Source organism: Lasioglossum baleicum, chromosome 5 (assembly GCF_051020765.1).
Source record: "Lasioglossum baleicum chromosome 5, iyLasBale1, whole genome shotgun sequence".
Classification (NCBI taxonomy): Eukaryota; Metazoa; Arthropoda; class Insecta; order Hymenoptera; family Halictidae; genus Lasioglossum; species Lasioglossum baleicum.
The window spans coordinates 8,337,451-8,357,329 of NC_134933.1; the positions used below are offsets into that span (position 1 = coordinate 8,337,451).

Here is a 19,879-nt window from a genome sequence, read left to right on the forward strand (position 1 = left end):
ATCAATTGTCGCAAAGGGGTATGAATGAATCGTAACGCTGCTGCACGTAAGAATGTACTCGTACCTTTATTAATATTCAATTACACAAGTTACACATTCGCGGCGTGTTTACGCAATGATATCCGATGATCCACGGATGGGACGATCACTTATCGTAGCGGTTAAAGAATCATTTCGAAACTACGCGTGCGTCGGTTGCCGTACGTCTGGATGACCGGAACGTTTCCGAACCGTGTCTCTATCCTCCAACCGAAGGTGATCCATGGATCCCTTCAGGATCGCAGGATCGATCCACCGCGAAACGTTCCATCTTGCGGACGTACGAATGAACGTTACCTAAGATGATTACTTCGATACGTGTGCGTGTTTGGTGCGCGTGTGAGTGTGATCGTGTGTATGGATATGTGTGCGTGTGACGATGATCGGTGGCGCCGGCGGACTCTCCCAAACCCTACACCAAGAGATGAGTTCAGCTAGCCATGCTAATGACAACATTTTTCGCCCGGCCGCGTTTTTCCTTCTGTTCTACCGTTGATGCCTGAGATCCCAACGCGGACGAGTCCTCGCGCGTTCGTGTTCCAAATTGTCTACGAGCTGCTACGAATCAGCTGATGAGAGATTGTATAACTCCGACGATAGAAGACGGCCGAAGGTGAGAAGGATCGATCGCGCGCGATTTCATATGATTCGATTCGATGCGACATGCGCTCTCCGTGCCTCGCGAGAAAGTCCTCCGAAGCATTTAGGCCGTGACGTCACACATTTCAGCCAATAATTCGGCTATAACCGAAAGCGCCAGTGGAATGACCCAATCGGATTGCTCGCTGCCGCATTCATTTCGAATTCCTGTGAGGAAGTTCCTCGCGAGGCACGGAGAGTATGTGGATACGCGGCCGCCGGCGCCACGGGTATGTGCGATTAAGGACCGATCGATCGATCGCGTAAATGCCCCTGCGAGAAACGATGTCGGCACTCTGTCGTCGAGAGTCCACGGCAGGAGGGAGCCGTCTCTTACGAATTCGAACGCTTTGAGCAAATTGTCCGCGAATATGATAAAGGCTGTTACGTGTGCTCGATTCCGAACGTCTTTTGCTTCTCCGACGAGCGGGAGTCCCGACGAAAGGGGATCCAAACGAGCACTACCGCGCGAGTTCGTCCGATCAGAACGAATGATGAACGATGATTCGTGCGAACGGTGACGTCGGCGACGATGACCGTTCGCGGGGTGACACGATATACACATGATAAAAACGTACATAATACATCTAGCTTCTCGGATCTCCCTCTACCGTTCTCTGTTCACTTATCCACGAATTAGGCTGTGTCCCAACTGAACGTCGCGGCCACGACGTCGTCGCCTTTCGACCGATCAACAAGACGAGAAACGTCCAAATTAGCCTACTCGAAACCAATCTGCACTTTGTCGGGTAAAGCACAATTTCGCGAAGTGATTCGTTCCTGAAGTTTATCAAAGCTGATAACGCGTGATTTACGTCGTCGCCTTTCGACCGATCGGCAAGACGAGAAACGTCCAAATTACTCGAAACCAAGCTGCACTTTGCCGCGACAACGTGCAATTTCTGCGAAGTTGTTCGTTCCCGAAGTTCATCGAAGCTGATAACCGCGTTTATACATCGTCGCTTTCGCGAGAAAATACAAGCCCGACTTGGCGAAAGACATCTTTCGGCGGGCTATTTGGTAGCCGCGCGACATGCAATTGGGACGTATCAGCGTGCCCCGCGATAGAGAAGACGGTGCCTAAAGTGTTTAAAGCGTTACTTGGACGGAGGATCTAATACTTTGCCGTTGGTGCGCACTTTAATGTTGTACCTGTAGGCCGGTTCCGCCTCCGGCAGGGTCGTGCTGCTGTCGTCGTCCTGGTCTTTCATCATCGACAGCTCGGCCGCCGGCTCCGGATGATCGTCGACATAGTAATCCTGCACGCTGTCGTACGGGCCGACGGTATGCGCGTCCTCCAGCCCGTTGTTGGGCGACTCGGTCTCCGATTGAGTCTCGAGGTAGTCCGGGGACTCGCGGTGCTCGAGTTTCATGTCGGAGGAGGATCGCAGGGACGAACGGTGAATCTCGCGGGTCTGCAGTCCTTCGAACACGTTGTCCTTCCTCGCCTGGGGGGCGGGAGGGCTGTCGGTGAACAGGCTCGCGATGTCCGGCAGATGGTCCGGCCTGGTGTTGTCCAGTTCGCCGTTCGTCGGCTGTTCGTGGATGTCCTCGGTGACGACCGGCGAGGACGTCGACTGAGCGACCGACGGTTGCCTGTCGGATGCGGAAACGGCGGTGGTGATCAGCCTGCTGACGATCGGGTCTTCAGGTGGTTTCTCGTCGACGACGGAGCTCCCATCTTCTTCCGGTGTTCGATTCTCGTCGGTGTTCTCCTCCTCCTCGCGCGCCCCGTCGCTCGTCACCAAACTACTCTCCTCGTGGTCGTCGACCTGGTCGTCGCTGGCTGGCGCCGAGGTGGTTGTTATGTAGGGTCTGCGATTTCTGGAAATTGGTGGCAGGACTGAAGGCGCCTGGCGGCTCGAGGGTCACCGACGAAGCCATAGATCTTCGAACGAAACAGGAAGGGAAAGACTTCCCTCGTTCGTGGTGCGGGGGCTCGTTGCTGGTTTGTTCATTACGGGGGGCGGTTTTCGAAATTTCTGTCAGTGGGCGTGTCTGGCGGCGCAGGCATGGGAGGAGAACGGTGATATTCTCTTTCGAAAGAGTGGCGAGCTTCCGGAGTCAGCCTCGTTGGGGTACGTTTACGTCGGAGCTGCTATAGAAGCCAGTGGAAAAAAGTTCCGGTTCAGCGGCCGATAAAATCCGATCGTCTAATATAACCTCTGCTCTACCTGCTTCGAATATATTTCACTGATCCGCTATGAACGTTACCATAAGCGTGAAGCCATATCAACGATGCTAAAAGTGAAAGGCGAGAGAAGGAAGAAACGTCGGCTATAGCGGCTTTCGCTATTCGCTTCTTTCTTCCTCCTTTCGGTCTACCAATGCGAATGTGTCGTCGACGCTTACCGTTATCGATGCAAGATCGCTCGAACGTAAACGTACCCTTGGAGTACAAAGCAGACCTTGACTAATAGTTCGTGTCTACGTGTCTACACAGGCTCGAAAGCGAAAAAGAAAGTCGCTCCCGATCTCGGATCCATGCCCGCGCCTGCTGTGATCGTATTAGCGGTGTGTTAGTCGCGTGTGGTGTTAGAAGCGTTATGCAGGAAAAAGTCTGGAACCACTACCAGTGTACAGGGTGTCTCAAAGACCCTGTTTGCTCGATATTAGTGCGTTCAGTTCAGTGGTGTCCATACTTCTCCGCGCGTGTGTCGGTGTGTCCTGACGTTTGCGAGAAGCGAGAGAAGCCGTTACATAGTAATTCCAAGCTGCGACGCCTAGAGGCGACGCGTTCCCCATCTAGCCCAACATCTATTTTACTTTCTCATTATCCCAGAGAAGCGTTATCATCGATCGCTTCGTGGACTCGCGCGAGTCGCACGGCGAAAAAGAATCTCGCGTCCGACCTCTTCGTTTGCATGGGAGGAGGCCTCCACTGGTTTTCCTCGGCGAAACGTACAACCAATTATCGCGGGTCTTGTCGGAAATGACTTCGTTTGAAATTCTTTCTCGTCCGTGCAACAACGACGTCCATCTCTTGGAGGGACACTCGTCGAAGCTCCTCTCCGAGAGCTGCCCCTCCAACCCCTCTTTCTCCTTCTCTCTCACCGTCTCGGCAGGTTTGTGTATTTCTGTGACAAGTATTATCTCACCTCTTACCCCTGAGTCGCAGAGACTGGAATGCTGCCGTAGTTGTAGTAGTAGCATCTTGTCTGCTCGCAGATGAAGTCCTTCTCCCGGGTGCAGTCCTGCGCCTCCCAAGCTAACGTCGGCGCAACCATCGCCACGCAACCGTCCGCGCTTCCGCTGTCGCCGCTGGAAACCACCCGAATTCCGGTTCTAAATTTTCTGGCGGCGCGGGTGCACGGTACATATTCACGATCGAGAAGCTTAGTGACAGTTTCCTACAACCTCTTCTGTAACTTCTTGTACAATTCGAGACTTCTATACATTTTTTCATAATTATACAAAATAAAATACATGTAAAGGATAGTCGTAAAATTCTATTTAAAAATTTTGAACATGTGAAATCCACTGTGTATTAACCCTTAGCACTCGAGTGGCGAGTCAGAGAGTCACCGCTACAACAAGTTGCTGTACCATTATTCAAAATATTGTTTACACTATTAAATACGTTGGTAGCTAATCAATATACAGCAGATCTTTATGCAAAATAAAAATTTTCTACTTGGATTATAACACAACCTGGCGTAAAATAGAAATTTATTTTCTCTCTTAATATGTTTAATAGGTTGATAATAATATAATAATCTTTTTAAATTCTCTTCTAATGTCTTTGCTGTTCTGAATTATACCTAGTCAGTTTTGTCCTGAATGCATAAAATCCGCTGTCTACTAATGAATTACTAAACATTTAAGTATTGTACGAGGTATTATGTATATCTATTTCATATCCACGAAGAAAAACTACAGAATGGAATTATTCTGGGCCGGAAGAAATGTTTCATATTCGAGTCAAAATAGTTCCGAGTGCAAAGGGTTAATAAACTTCATATCATGGAAATATTCCAGTTGAAAAAATGTGTTGGTTATAAAGCGAGAAGAAAAGATTCACGGATAGGTGTTTCTAAATTTCTCGATCGGAAGCAACGGTCGTCGGGATTCGTTCACCGAGTCGGCGCACGTGTTTCCGGGTGAAGACACGCGGGGAACACCGATAATTATCGTTCGTGACGGTGAACGTCGTGTCGGTCTATTGTCCTTCTGGCCGACACGGCCATCTTTGTCCGCGCGGACTTCTGACACCGACTTCCGGTATCCGCGGCGGCTTTCGACCCCCACAGGTTCAGGGACAGGTGCGTGTCTCAAGACCGGCCGCACCTTTCTAATAGTTTCCCGGAGTACTTTGACCCCGTCAAGATTCGTCCAAGACATTCGTTTAATCAAGGAACGAACTTTTACTGGGCTGTCGCATATGGAATGTCCGATTTTGGCACGCGAATGTTACGGAACATTTCGATCAAGAAATACTGCGGATGTTCATGCAATTTTCAATTTTTCTGGGTGAATTTTAAGAAAGAGGAATTTAATGGAATCGTATTTTCAGTGGTAGTAGTCTTTGTAGATCTGGAATAAATACAAATCGTATCGAATTCTATCGAATTTTACGTTCCAGCATTTTTCTAAATTCTCGGATGCCATAAATGCATAAAGATTTTAAGATTTCCATACACGTTTTAAGATCTCCATAAAGATTTCAAGATTTCCGTAAAGATTTTAAGATTTCTCTCATGCGATTAATTAACACGCTCGTCTCGCAAATGGAAAACGTGAACGATCAAGAAATTCAACATATAATCAAAAGACTTGTACTTCATTGACAGAATATATTGATTATAACGATGCTTACTTTGGCCCGCAAGTTTATTTAGAAGAAGATTAAAGTTCGATGTCACCGTGAAAAATCGGACACTCCATATGCAGTAATCTACTGTATTCGGCTCCTGTTTCTTGTTTCTCGTCAATTGTGTAATTGACGAAGGAAGCTGTGGGTCTCGTCATGGGACAAGTTATTCGCGAGCAAGGATTCGATGGGGGTGTTGGTTACCTATCGCGAGATACTCGTTGAGGCTCGGTGCCAGGTGGAACGTCTGCGGGTCTGTTGCCAGGTCGCCTGAGCATGTAGTCGAAGGTGGCGTTGAACGGCAGGCCGGTGCTCATCCAGAGGAACATGTCCGTGCCCAGTTTGTTGCCCGATGTCCAGAAGTTGTACTTCACGTAGCCGGCGTTCTTCAGATACTGCGTCATCGTGTCAGCCTTCTCCTTCGTCTCGAAGGAGGCTAGCTGCAGGCCCAACGAGCGACAGTACTGATACGCCAGGAAATAGTTGAGCTCGGGACTGTACGGGTTCATCCTCGAGACGAAGTACTGCACGCCATCCAGCTGGATCGTCGTGATCCTTTGAGCTGTAAATTGGTCTTAAGTGATTCGTGGCCCGATTTGCTTCGCGGACGAATTCCCTCGAATAAACCGACAGTGCAAACTGATAGTCTCTTGCTCTGCTCGACCCACCGAGTCTCGAGCAATCAAACAATTTTGCATGTGATGGACGTTGCCGGTGTGGAACACTTAGTTTCCAAAATACGATTTTTTTAATTTAAATAATTATTTTCTGCTTTGTAGTAGTGAATATTGCATTGTCATCCAGTTCTGAGCTATGTTTAAAGTTCCATGTCTCTAGCTCATCGGGAAGTTAGTTTCAAATCAACTGCAAAATTTGTACCGAACAGACAAACGGACAGACAAGAAAGCGAGTTAATAAAAACGTGGTAAAAAGCTAAAATTTGGAAAAGCTTGAAATATTTAAATGATGTTATTTTCCTTCTATTGGATTGGCAAGAAAGTAATTTCGGTATTTTATGGTAAAATAAAACCGAATTTCTTTATTCAAGCATTTCAAGCGATGAACTTTAATCAATAAAATATTTTCTTCTTTATTCTATTTGGCAAAAGATCATCGAACAAAAGGGAAAATGTCTTATTCGTTAAAGTTCATTGCTTGAATAAGAAACCGGGCTCTATTTCACCTTAAAATACCGAAATTACTTTCTTGCCAACCAAAAAGAACTGAACAGAATAGAAATGCTTTATCTTTAGCCTTCCGGCTATAAAAAGGGACTCGGTTTACACTTTGCTTCGAGCTATCATTTTCTTATCTTTCTCCTTACTCTTCTCTTTCCTTTTTCTCCCTAGCTTCCTCACAGTCATTCTATCCCTTCCTCCACATATCCCTTTCAAGTTCACTACATTCTCATATACCATATGCTCAAGATTTCCGAAGGTATCCCCGCGTAACTAACATTTCCGACTTACCCTCTTCTTAATACAATAGGTTAAACATAATAGAAGTCTTTAATTCTTTCAATGTTTTTACCGCTTTACGTTACAGCTATTTATTATTAACCGCATAAAATCCGTAGTCTATTAATCACACTTTGCCTAGCGCAGACAGAAATTCGAATGAAATTAATGTCTATAAAACTAATTCTCTGATCGGCGAGTAAGATCAACTGCAAGCCCATAACATGTTTCGTACCATTATACTTCAAGAATATACAGTGGCCCACAAATGTGTTCGTTACCCTTTAAAACAGAATAACTTTTTTTATAATTGTACTGAACAACCTGATGGTTTGTAAGCAATTAGAAGCATTGGTTTACTAAATCATCTGCAAAAAAGATTTTCCAAAAATTACAATTTACAAGGTTGCATGCAAAAATAAAAAAGGCGTTTTAAAAATTTTTTTATTTGGGTCCTTAATGAAAATTTAAAATATATGTTTTGTAGATCTATGTTAGTTATACACATACTGAAAATTTCATCTGAATGAAATGATTTCATTCATTCATACAAAACAAATTGTTTTAATTTTCACTAAGGGTCCAAATAAAAAAGTTTTAAAAGATGCCTTTCTTATTTTTGCATGTAACCTTGTAAATCATAATCTTTGAAATTTTTTTTTTAACACATCATTCAGTAAACCAATGCTTCCAATTGCTTACAAAACATCATGTCATTTGGTACAATTATAAAAAGGTTATTCTGTTTTAAAGGATGTACGAACACTTTTGTGGGCCAATGTACATCCCATTCGATTTCGAAGCATTCTCCGTTTTCCGAAGACGATGGTTTACTAGATTCGGAATTAGGCATGCATATATTCAGATCGGTGCGTCGCGTCGGTGATGTCATCGTCGCGAGGATATAATACAGGTGTCCCATCGATTCACCGGGGCACAAAAGCGATCTATCGATGGCGGCGGGGCCCGGTGACGGGAGAACAAAGAAGGAAATTCCTTTCTTGCCCCCCGTATTATCTCATCGAGGCACGTTTCTCTACCGTTGACTTCCGACCGGGCCGCAAATGGCAGTCCCAGACGCGGGAAAAATCATCCGGTGAATCCTAATCTACCCGGTGTCCCGTTTCAGCATTCGTCGCATGGAACCGTTACGCGCGTCGCCGACTATTAAATAATCTGATCGGTAAACCAACGCTCCGAACCATAGTTTTCGAGCCTTCCTTGACATACAACCCCACTTTCGAAGTCTCCCTCGTTCGAGTGAACTGTCTCTGTTCACTGAGACCTGCCAAATCGATTGCCAGTGGAATTGTTTCACCGTGAAACGGTGTACTCTAAACCTACCGACCACTAAAAGCGATTAACATGTGTGTGTGTGTGTTCTACGTTACAAAAATGACAAGACTCTATTTATTTAGATTTTGTGCAATTTTTATCGCAATATCTAGGTGCACGGTAGTGCACCAGCCAAGTTCTCGCATACCTCCTTTTACACGAAACAACTCAACCGTTGTTTAGAGGCTTATAACTCGGCACTGGAGGCAGATGGAAAGATGTAATTTCGTAGACTTGTTAAATGCTATCATGTCTCAATATTGACGAAACATTAATCTTCCAACATTAGTAGGTTCCGAGATACAGGACCTCAAAAATCGCTAAATTTGTCACTTACTGACTGACTGACAGATCATCAAAACCTGTCTGGTACTTCCCATTGACCTACAAGCTTGAAATTTGGTACATATGTCCACCATAACAAATACTCAATGGAATAATTATCAAAGTTTCAAATTTTACACCTCAAAGGGGTTGTATTAAAAAAAAAAAACATTACGAAATAGGTAGAATAGTACATAGGATAGAACATAGCATTTGCTTACATAAGTATACGTTTTATTAGCTTCAAAGTCGCAACAAATACTGATGAAAAAAACAATCGCTCTAACGTAAACAAAAGAATCTGCACCGAGCAACGTTTATTGCGGCGGGGGCAAACGGATATGAGCGTCGCCGGCAGATACATTGAATTTGGATTTTGTCTTACAGATTAGAAAAGGATTTTTTTCTTTGATACCTACTTGATAATTCATAAAATTTCAACAACAATTGATGAAATCCCAAGAAAAACATCCTGTAAACAGGAGCCAAGTTACTACGGCCGTAAAAAGTGTGTGATCAAACAAAATATCGCCAAGTTCGTTAGCTTAGAAATACCTCTTGCAATACTGAAAAAAGCGTTTGTAAAAATTAGTTTAAAAGAACGCTATTTCATTTTTAAAAAAAAATTTCGTTTTTAAACCAATGGCCATAAAAGGTATTAGATAGCGGACAAGTTTGAATAATTTAGCCCTCCATGTAACTCCTTAAAAATGAAATAGCGTTCTTTTAAACTAATTTTTACAAACAACTTTTTCAGTATTGCAAGAGGTATTTCTAAGCTAACGAACTTGGCCGTATCTTGTTTGATCTCACAACATTTTACGGCCGTAGGAACTTGGCTCCTGTTTACAGGATGTTTTTGTGGGGTATGCTTGGATAAAGGAATCTATCGAATCAATTTCCATGCAAGCAACTTCATAATTCCAATAACTTTGAAATGAGAAATATAAAACCGGTCATTTGACCGGCAGTGGTAGGTTCAGTGTTAAAAACGATTGCAATTCGAATGTACCTTGGATCTCCTCCGCGACCAACGAAAGAAACGGACTCCGATCGGAGAATTCAAGTTCGAATGTTCGTGGTGATCGTTCTCGTACGGAACGTTGTTTACGAAGCCATAACAGTCGCTGTAGAGCACGGGACGCGTGCGCAGCGCTGAATCATTCTCTCTAACGCGATTTTAATTTGCCTTTGCCTGTGTACACTTCACTGACGCGGTCCGTTTCAGCCGGAATGGCCACTCGGTGGTTCTCGCGCTTCGGCGCGAGGGTTCGTTGAACTTGTACGGTTATTTGGTTAACAGTACTCGTGAATTGCGACCTGTTTTGACCCCCGAATAGCCTTGAGACCAACAGTCTCGTTAATTGCCGCCTGTCGCTGAAAACTGGCCACGGCCGCGGAATTTCTGACGATCTCGGTCCACCGAGAGCAGACTTGTTTCGATCGCCGTTTTGCAAGATGAAACAAATAAAACCGGAGGTAAACCGACTGAAACATTCAGACTGCAGCGTGATTTTACTGAGGAACATTAAGAAAATCGTTAAATATCCTTCTAGCTTCTGAATCTTTGTGCAACCCTGGTCGCCATAAGTTAGGCTCTCGTAGGAAGATCTAATTTCCTCGCAATTCTCCACGGTTCTCGAATCACGAATGCTACGATAAACGGCCAATTGGAGGGATTAAGCGCGTCGATTGAGATAAATTCGAGAGACGGCTTCTTCAATAACGAAACGGTTTAAAAGAACAACGAGAGGAAGTTTCGCGTTGATTCTCGAACCGCGAAGCGACTCGAACGAATGAAAATCGCAGCGCGTAGAGCGTGTTCTTAGGGTGGTGCGTCCGGTGTAAAAATGTTCCGGATCGCGAAGCCGGCGGCGCAGGTGGCGGTAAACGACCTGCAGGCCTTGAGACGTCTGCCGCCAGTGTTCCCGCGAAAGAAGACAGCCGCCAGACGCTGCGGATCGCCGTTGCGTTCAGGAATGATGCCACTTGCGCCGCAATTAACCGGACGTCTATGGCGACGCGACAGCCCGAATGCGAATCGCCTAAACGACCGCAGAACGATTAACTACAGTAACCGGAATTTCAAATGTAAATTCCGAGGTTTGCTTCGCGAGAGGAATAATCGTTGGATCCGGGGATCGCAGAGAAACGATCACGAACGACGGACAATCGATCTAGGAGTTGCGCGCGTTTCCTTATCGGCTTCTGAATACCCCGGACGACGTCGGGAAATAATGCTGCGAAGATCGAACAAAGGCGTGCCGGCGAGTGTGGAAAACACAGAGTACACGGTTCCACGAGACTGGCCGAGGATCGTCGAAGGACCCTTCAAAGAGGACGGTATCTTGGCTGACGTCCAACGAGGAAAGCCTCGAGATAATTGAGCAAACAGTCGGCAAACCGAGCAGCCAACTTGGGTGGTCGACTCGGAATGCAATTGCACGGGTAAAGGTTCTTTGAACGAGTAAAGGATCCCGACAGCGACACTACTTTACATCGGCGAACGCTAAGGAAGTTCGAATGAGAAATGCTCCGGGCATTTCGAAAAGCCGCGTTCCCACGGAGCACGGGATCGTGCCCGAAGGTCGGAGCGAGCGAAATACGGTTGGCGCGTCGCGTCGAACGGGTTAAAATCCGATATACGCGGATAATAGCGAGCGCTCGGAATGTTTGGTACGCACCTGAGGCGAAGGCCGCGACGGCCAGCAGCAGCAGAGCGATCTTCATGTTGCCGTGTGTCGATTAATCGATCAAGCAGCCGTTTCCGTTTCCGACTCTCGGAATACACCGGATGTTAGTGTTAGGGTCGCGTTCTCGGACTGGCCTCGCGCTGCGCCGTGGGCCCCCTTAAGAGTCTTCTGCCCGGATCCCAGAGGAGGGGGTCGTTGAAGATGATTCACTGGCTAACCTAGAGCAGGACGAGCGAAGAGCGAACCAGCCCACGAAGGGACGCGGGCACGAGCGGGACAGCGAGACAGCGACTGGGGATACACGGGACGAACCGAAATGTAATCGACTTGCGTCGCGTCCGCCTCTTCTGCCAAAGAACAGCGTGGAAAGAAAGGTGCCAGGATCGGCTGCGGTAGAAAACGAGAGAGAAAGAGAGAGAGAGAGAGAAAAAGAAACCCGCGCGTTGTAACGTCCGAAGACGACGACGACGATGATGATGATGATGATGATGATGATGATGATGATGATGATGCGGTCCGTTCGTTGACACGGGTACGCTTGAACTTTGTTCGCCGACGCGGCGATCGGCCGAAGTTCCTTGCCGAACAAAGGCTCTCTCTCCGTGATCGCCGATGATAGGAGATTTCTCGAAATCATACCGTCGCGTTATCCCAAAGGGAACCGCGTAGGATCGCGCGAGAACCGCTTTGACAAGATGGAAGCCACAGAGAGGCGATCCCGGAGAGAGGAGATCGAAGAGATCGGCGCGTTTCCGAGCCAGCGCACCGGCCAGTTTACCAGGAGGCAACTCGCGAGGATCGTTTCTTGGGGAACCCGCGCGCACCAATCTATTTGGAGTGCCGCTGCACGCTATTAATAACGTGGTCCTGTCATTTAGTTTGTTTTTGCAGGTGAACAGAGCCGAGCCGGGCAGAATCTCGCCGCGGCGCGGCTTCTCTTCACGGTCTTCATCGTCCTGAATGGAATCGTATCGACGCCGGCCGGGCAAAAACCACGCCGGCCTCAAGGTAGACTTCATTTCTGAGCGTGCCCGCGGACGCGCTGCCGCACCGCGCGCCGCATACCATCCCTCAAAATCCTCGGGATCGCGAACGACGTCGTTAGCTGCTGCGGCCAGCTAACAGCGCGACGCGACGCCTCAACGCTGTGTTAAGTCATCGCTCAAGCGACGCCGTTTTCTCCAGAAAGAAAATACAAATCTAGAAAAACGCCGTTTCGAAATTTCAGGAATTGTCTTCGACGATTTCTGTGTTAAGTCGTCGCACAAGTAACGCCGTTTTCTCCAAAAACGAAATAAAAATCAAGAAAAACACCGCTCCGAAATTTCAGGAATTGTCTTCGACGATTTCTCGCGCTTCAAACACGTTCGCTATCATGATATCCTTTTACGAAAAAACTTAAAAAAGAAACAATTAAACCGACTTCGAAAAAACACACTAAAAAGTATAAAATAATTTCCATTTAATATATGTGAATACACACGAACTTAAATACAATACAATCTTTTCGAAGGCGGCGCAAAATTGAAAATTTTCGACACTGGAAATTACGAAAATCCTTAAATTGTTCTAAATGCTCTAATATATTTATATTTAAATAATAATATATTTGTGCGCCGCCTCCGAAAAGATTGTATTGTATTTAAGTTCGTGTGTATTCACATATATTAAATGGAAATTATTTTATACTTTTCAGTGCGTTTTTTCGAAGTCGGTTTAATTGTCTTTTTTTTAAGTTTTTTTTATTTCACACTTTTTTTTATCTCTGTTATTATCTCTGTCAGCCGCATAGACATATAGAGATAGACTGCGCCGTCTTATGGGCGAGTTGAAGCCCACAATGGCGGCGCGCGGTACAAAGAGTGAGAGAGAGAGCATTAGCCGGGGTCCATAGCGCTCTCTTTCCAATTGATGTATTTATTGATGTTTTATTTTTGTTTTTTGCCGCCATTGTGGGCTTCAGCGCTTCGTACAGGCCGCGCAGTCTATCTCTATATGTCTATGGTCAGCCGTCACATTCCAAATCGTAATTTATAAATATCTGAAAGCGGCAATCGATAGCGGTAACGACGTCGCGTCGTTACTGTTCCTAATGTCTAACATTCAGCGGAGTTCACGACGGTATAACCACCCTACATTTTCGCAAATAAAATCGTAATTAATAAAGAAATGTAAAATTTTTTTTGCACGGGACCATCCCGGGAACATACTCTACAAGATGCAAAACGTTTCGTTCCTATTGGTCCATCCATCTCGACGTAATCGGTGAACATACATAGAAAAAAAAAAGCGAAAAAGAAAGGCACATACAGATCGAATTGAGTAACCTCCTCCTTTTTCGAAGTCGGTTAAAAATGAAATCTTCTGGCGGAACGAGATAAGTTTATAATGACATTATTCAACTTGTAATACGAAGTACTATTCAGTTAGGATCGGAAGGAAATGTATCAAATTTATATGAGCGGCGGATGTGGGTTCAGAGAGAATTTTAATAGAAACGACAACAGAGTACAGCATCGAAGACTCGACTTTTTCCCTTTTTCATTCTTCTGGTAGCACTGTCCATGCTGGACCGATGTCGTTGCACTCGTATATGGCAGATCACCTTCAATTAACAGCGAAGAGTCAACGCATTTTTCCGGGGAAATTGCTCGCGGACGAGCCGATGTGATCGTAGCTCCCTTCGGATCCATCCGGATTTCCTCTAAGCCCGGCGACGTTATAAATTCCATCGGCCGGCCGTTAATTACTCGGACAGGCTGGCACGGTCCCGCGGTCGCCAGGCATAGGCATCATCAGGCATCATCACGGCGATCACGGGAGCGATCCGCGTGCGCGCCGCGCTCAATATACAGGGTGTTTGGCAACAGTTGGGAAGATATCGAAAAGGAAGGTACCCTGACCTCACCGACTATCATTTTGTCGGGAAATCTTTCACCGACGCGACTTCGTCGGCAATGTCAACGTTCACAACGGGTGATCGAGCTCTATCGCGTAAGAATTGTAGAACGGCAAGAAAATTGAAACACATCAGCAACAGCAGTTGCTCCGAAATGTGTTATCCAACAGCTAAGAATATTGTGTTGTTCCAGAAGATGTCGTTTATTGTCCGAAGATTCTTCTCTAATAAACTAGAGGGCTAATCGATGAAATTTTTTTAATGAACGTAGCTTTCAAATGAATTTTTTCGAAAAATGAATTTCGAATTGTGTATGTTAAATACACGCGAAACAGGGATCTGTAGCAGAATTAGACATTAATCGATTAAAATTTAAACCACGATTGATTGATTAATGTGTACGATTAAAAAAGGTGATCATTGAAGAATGGGCGATTGATTCAATCGATTGATGAAGTTAATCGTTAATCGTTGATTAAAAAAAGAAAATTGTCGAAAATCGGAGACTGATTTAATCAATTGTTGAAGTTAATCATCACACGGTCTATTCATAAATTGCAATAAGGAGGGAGACAGAGAGAGAGAGACGAAGAGCGGAGACGGAGAATTGACAAACATATATCTGAACAAAAACTCAGTTTATATTCTTTTACTTTGAATCATTTACAATTGAGAAGAATGTAATCGGTCACCGCAATGAACGACTAAAGTAAGCGTTTAATTGTTAATTGCGATTAACGATTAACGAAGTAGAAATGTCAATCCTCGATTAAATTTTGCCCAACTTTGATCTCTAGTAGGGCTGTTACTTTTCCGAAGCTTCGACTCTTCGAAGATTCGAAGGATCCGAAGGAACGAAGGGAACTTCGAAGTGCACGAAATTTCAAAGTCTTCGAAACGTATGAAGTTGTAACTTATGAGTATCGTACCATGTCACGATTTCTGATAAATAGAAATATTAACACATTAAGTCAGTCACCAGTGACTGACGCTGAACTTTCCGTTTGGAGACTTTCCGTAATTAAATTAAATTTAAAAAATTGCATTCTATTAATAAATTTCGGGATCATATCACGAATATACTTAAAAACTAATACTTTGCAAACAAAATTTTAATCTTCGATGTTCGAAGCTCCGAAGCTTCGAAATCTTCGACCTTCGAAGGAAAGTAACAGCCCTAATCTCTAGTACATACTGCAAAGCTGGCTCTTGTTAGCCACCGTTGGTCAACTCCGATCGCCACCGACTTCGAAGCAAAGGCAAAATCGCAATTCTTTTTACAGGCGACTTTCGTCCTTTAAATTTTCTCCCACCTGTTGCCGAACACCCTGTATTGCGGTGGACGGTGTGGAGCGACGCGGTGGAAGAATCTCCATGACAGTCGGTGCGCAGGTTCGCACCGTGCCGATGCGCAAGGAGGTTTGAACCGGTTCCCTTGTTAAGCCTTTGGCGCCGTCTATTCTTATTCTCCGGTCTCTTTCCGTTGCTTAGTTTTTTCCCCCCCGATGCCCTCTATCTGCCCTCCCCCATTAACGGAGGTGGTATCTTCGACGTCCGAGAGAAAAACGTATAATCGTTTCGCAATCGTTTAAACGCATCCGAGCGAGCGAGCGAGCGAGCAAGCAAGCAAGCAAGCAAGCGAATGAGCAAGCGTACGAGCGGATTTTTCCCGCGTTTAATGCGCGGCTATGCGCTCGAGAGGCTAGGGGGACGAGGCGATGGGGAGGTTCGTTCAGGGTCCGCGGCGTTAATTACCCCAATCTCGGCCGAGTAGACCGCCATTACGATACCGAGAAGGCTCCCATCCCAGGTATCTTACATTCGTAACGAACGATTTTCATCCGCGGGAACGAGCGCGAACCTGCTCGGTATTAGCACGTTAATGTACCCGCCCGGGCCACGTTCGCAAAAACCTGGACAGAATTCATGTAGCCGGTAATTATGCATCGTTAGCTGCGAATAAATACGGTAAATATATAATTTATTTATTTGGGAAAGTGATGGGGTACAGGAGCAAGTTAAAAGGAAGGAAAGAAAGGTTAGATGATGATTTCACGGAGGAAGAGCGAGGAGGGCAAGGTAGAAAATTGAAAGGGAAGCGGAGACGGAAAGGATGAAAGGAAAGAGTGTACAGGTTGGATTGGATATCTGGGTGCACGGTAGTGCAGCAGCCAAGTTCTCGCACTACATACCCCCTTTTACACGAAACAACTTAGCCGTTTTTTAGAGGCTTATAACTCGGTATTGGAGGCAGATGGAGAGATGTAATTTCATGCACTTGTTAAATGCTATCATGTCTAAATATTGACAAAACATTAATCTTCCAACATTGGGAGATTCCGAGATATAGGACCTCAAAAATCGCTAAATTTGTCACTGACTGACTGACTGACAGATCATCAAAACCTTTTGGGTACTTCCCATTGGCTACAAGCTTGAAATTTGGTACATAGGTCCATCATAACAAACACTCAAAGGAATAATTATCACAGTTTCAAATTTTACACCTTAAAGGGGCTGTATTGAAAAAGAACATTACAAAATAGGTACGTAGGATAGAACATAGCAGCGTAACATACATAAGTATACGTTTTATTAGCTTCGAAGTCGCAACAAATACTGATGAAAAAAAACAATCGCTTTAACGTAAACAAAAAAGACTGCACCGAGCATCGTCTATAGCAGCGGGGGCAAACGGATCCGAGCGTCGCCGTCAGAGTGTTAATCTTCGATATAGTCTTGCAGATTAGAAAAGGATTTTTTTCTTTGATACCTACTTGATAATTGATGAAATTTCAAAAAACATCCTGTAAACAGGAGCCAAGTTACTACGGCCGTAAAAAGTTGTGTGATCAAACAAAATATGGCCAAGTTCGTTAGCTTAGAAATACCTCTTGCAATACTGAAAATAGCGTGTGTAAAAATTAGTTTAAAAGAACGCTATTTCATTTTTAAAGAGTTACATGGAGGGCTAAATTATTCGAACTTGGCCGTTACGTTTTAAACCAATGGCCATAAAAGGTATTAGGTAGCGGACAAGTTTGAATAATTTAGCCCTGCATGTAACTCTTTAAAAATGAAATAGCGTTCTTTTAAACTAATTTTTACAAACAACTTTTTCAGTATTGCAAGAGGTATTTCTAAGCTAACGAACTTGGCGATATTTTGTTTGATCACACACTTTTTACGGCCATTGGAACTTGGCTCCTGTTTACAGGATGTTTTTGTTACGGTAAATATATTGTTTATTTATTTAGGAAAGTGGTGGGATAGGGGAACAAGTTAAAAGGAAGGAGGGGGAAAGGTTGGATGATGATTTAACGGAGCAAGAGAGGAGGGCAAGGTGGAAAATTGAAAGGGAAGCGGAGTGTACAGGTTGGATATATGAAAATATGGGTAAATGGAAGGATAAAGAAATGGGACGAAGTAGAGAAGAATATTGATTTATTTATGGCTTATTTTAATGCGGTCGGTTACAGGACAGACGGTCAAAAAAGTCATAAAGTACATATACGATTAAATTCGAACCGATCTCACGATACAAATATTTTCCGAACGATTCCATCCATTTTATGGAAATGGCCCACTGTTCGCCGACTCTTTTCGACGAGATTCCACGGCGGAGCTCGTCGTTTGCGGGCCCGTTTGCGCGGGACCGTATCGGCAGGCCGCAAAAAGGCCCCGCGGCTCAAGGTAGGCTTCATTTCTGACCGCTCGCGTCTTCTCGCTCGAGGGATCACCCGCTCCTGGAATACGTCTTCCCGCGGTCGGCCCTTCTCAGCTCTTCGTGTCTCCTTCTTTGTCTCTTTCCATATTCTTCTCGCTCTTTCTGGATCCTGGGTTACGATGGCAACCGGTAACGAAGAACCGTGTCTCTTCGTCGCCCGGTATCCTGTAACGTCGCAGGATCATAGGCGCGTGGTTTCTGCGCGAGCAGCCAGAACGACGTCTCGCGTGACATCCGGGAGAGAGAGCCCCTCCCTCCGTATCGTTGCGTCTCTCGAGCCCGAGAACCGGCATTTTCCTGGCGTGGACGCGCGGCGGGTCCGGCGTCGGTCGATTTAGGGGCACGATAACTCTGCGGGACAGGTTCGCGCGCGGCGAGCACGGAATTACGGCAGCCGCGTGCTTCATCATGGGACACCAACACCCCGTCGATCGTAAATAGAAGCGAACGCGACTCCCGTGAGAATCGCACGTGGGCTTCCAGCTTGTCGTCCTTTTCGCCGATCGATTCTATCTGTATGTATTCTATCTGTCTGTCCCGATACTTCGCTAAGCTACGCTGCCTTGAAAGATGACCAATGATCAAGGGTTATCTCATTTTCCACAATTTTTGTCAGCTGCCTCCAGTGTCCTTTTCGCAATTATAGTATTTAGATCTAGCAACTCGGCTATATTACAAAGAGGACCAGGAATTTGTTTTGTCGAAGAAGCGCGATTTTCGTCGATCGATTCTATCTGTATGTATTCTATCTGTCTGTCCCGATACTTCGCTAAGCTACGCTGCCTTCAAAGATGACCGATGATCAAGGGTTATCTCATTTTCCACAATTTTTGTCAGCTGCCTCCAGTGTCCTTTTCGCAATTATAGTATTTAGATCTAGCAACACGGCTATGTCACAAAGATGACCAGGAATTTGTTTTGTCGAAGAAGCGCGATTTTCGTCGATCGATTCTATCTGTATGTATTCTATCTGTCTGTCCCGATACTTCGCTAAGCTACGCTGCCTTGAAAGATGACCAATGATCAAGGGTTGTCTCATTTTCCACAATTTTGATCAGCTGCCTCCAGTGTCCTTTTCGCAATTCTAGTATTTAGATCTAACAACACGGCTATGTTACAAAGATGACCAGGAATTTGTTTTGTCGAAGAAGCGCGATTTTCGTCGATCGATTCTATCTGTATGTATTCTATCTGTCTGTCCCGATACTTCGCTAAGCTACGCTGCCTTGAAAGATGACCGATGATCAAGGGTTATCTCATTTTCCACAATTTTTGTCAGCTGCCTCCAGTGTCCTTTTCGCAATTATAGTATTTAGATCTAGCAACACGGCTATGTCACAAAGAGGACCAGGAATTTGTTTTGTCGAAGAAGCGCGACTTTCGTCGATCGATTCTATCTGTATGTATTCTATCTGTCTGTCCCGATACTTCGCTAAGCTACGCTGCCTTGAAAGATGACCGATGATCAAGGGTTGTCTCATTTTCCACAATTTTTGTCAGCTGCCTCCAGTGTCCTTTTCGCAATTATAGTATTTAGATCTAGCAACTCGGCTATATTACAAAGAGGACCAGGAATTTGTTCTGTCAAAGAAGCGCGACTTTCGCCGATGACTCCCAAAAGGCTGAGAGGGTCCGTCCTGGGGTCAGGTGCTGGACGTTCAGGGGTTAGTTTTCGCGGCGACCCTCGAGCGGACGATGGGCTCCGTTATTGGCCAGCTACGAATTTACTGCGACGAGGCTCGGTTCGTTAACAAACACGGCTAGCTTATCGGTCTGGGAACGAGCCAGGAGCAAAAGGAAGCTCTTGGGATCCTAGGCGCGCACGGAGAGAGAGAGAGAGTGCAACCCGTGGCTCGTTGCGTGGGTCACGTTTTGCTGGTACGTTGGCGCAGGTCAGTTTAGCAGGTCGGATTCCCAGCGACGCATGCATTCCCACGGGAATGCGGTCCGTGAGCT

The 19,879-nt window shown here is 45.5% G+C and overlaps 2 protein-coding genes across 15 annotated transcripts in view; one reads left to right on the forward strand and one right to left on the reverse strand.

Annotated features, from left to right (window-relative positions):
* Positions 1-19,879, forward strand: part of LOC143208595 (cytosolic carboxypeptidase 1) — an 80,322-nt gene that overhangs the window by 32,839 nt on the left and 27,604 nt on the right. The gene's annotated exons all lie outside the window — the stretch shown is intronic.
* On the reverse strand, positions 48-11,450 carry Nw (narrow). Of its 6 annotated transcripts, none has more exons than XM_076423100.1 (4): positions 11,289-11,450; positions 5,693-6,050; positions 3,784-3,939; positions 48-2,502 (listed from the first exon to the last, which is right to left on the reverse strand). In XM_076423100.1, the coding sequence occupies exons 1-4, from the start codon at positions 11,332-11,334 to the stop codon at positions 1,776-1,778; spliced, it is 1,287 nt and encodes a 428-aa protein (XP_076279215.1). In that variant the 5' UTR covers positions 11,335-11,450; the 3' UTR covers positions 48-1,775. The 6 variants fall into 6 exon arrangements, with proteins under 6 accessions (XP_076279215.1, XP_076279216.1, XP_076279218.1 ...); XM_076423101.1 differs by having other exon boundaries at positions 2,289-2,566; XM_076423103.1 differs by having other exon boundaries at positions 2,362-2,502; positions 3,777-3,939.

Excerpts from the sequence above, each read along its gene's own strand:
- Nw (XM_076423100.1), bottom strand. The coding sequence starts at position 11,334 with ATGAAGATCGCTCTGCTGCTGCTGGCCGTCGCGGCCTTCGCCTCAG. Across the intron at positions 6,051-11,288 it reads CGTCGCGGCCTTCGCCTCAG|CTCAAAGGATCACGACGATC; the intron begins GTGCGTACCAAA and ends ACCAATTTACAG. Across the intron at positions 2,503-3,783 it reads CCAGTCTCTGCGACTCAGGG|AAATCGCAGACCCTACATAA; the intron begins GTAAGAGGTGAG and ends ACCAATTTCCAG.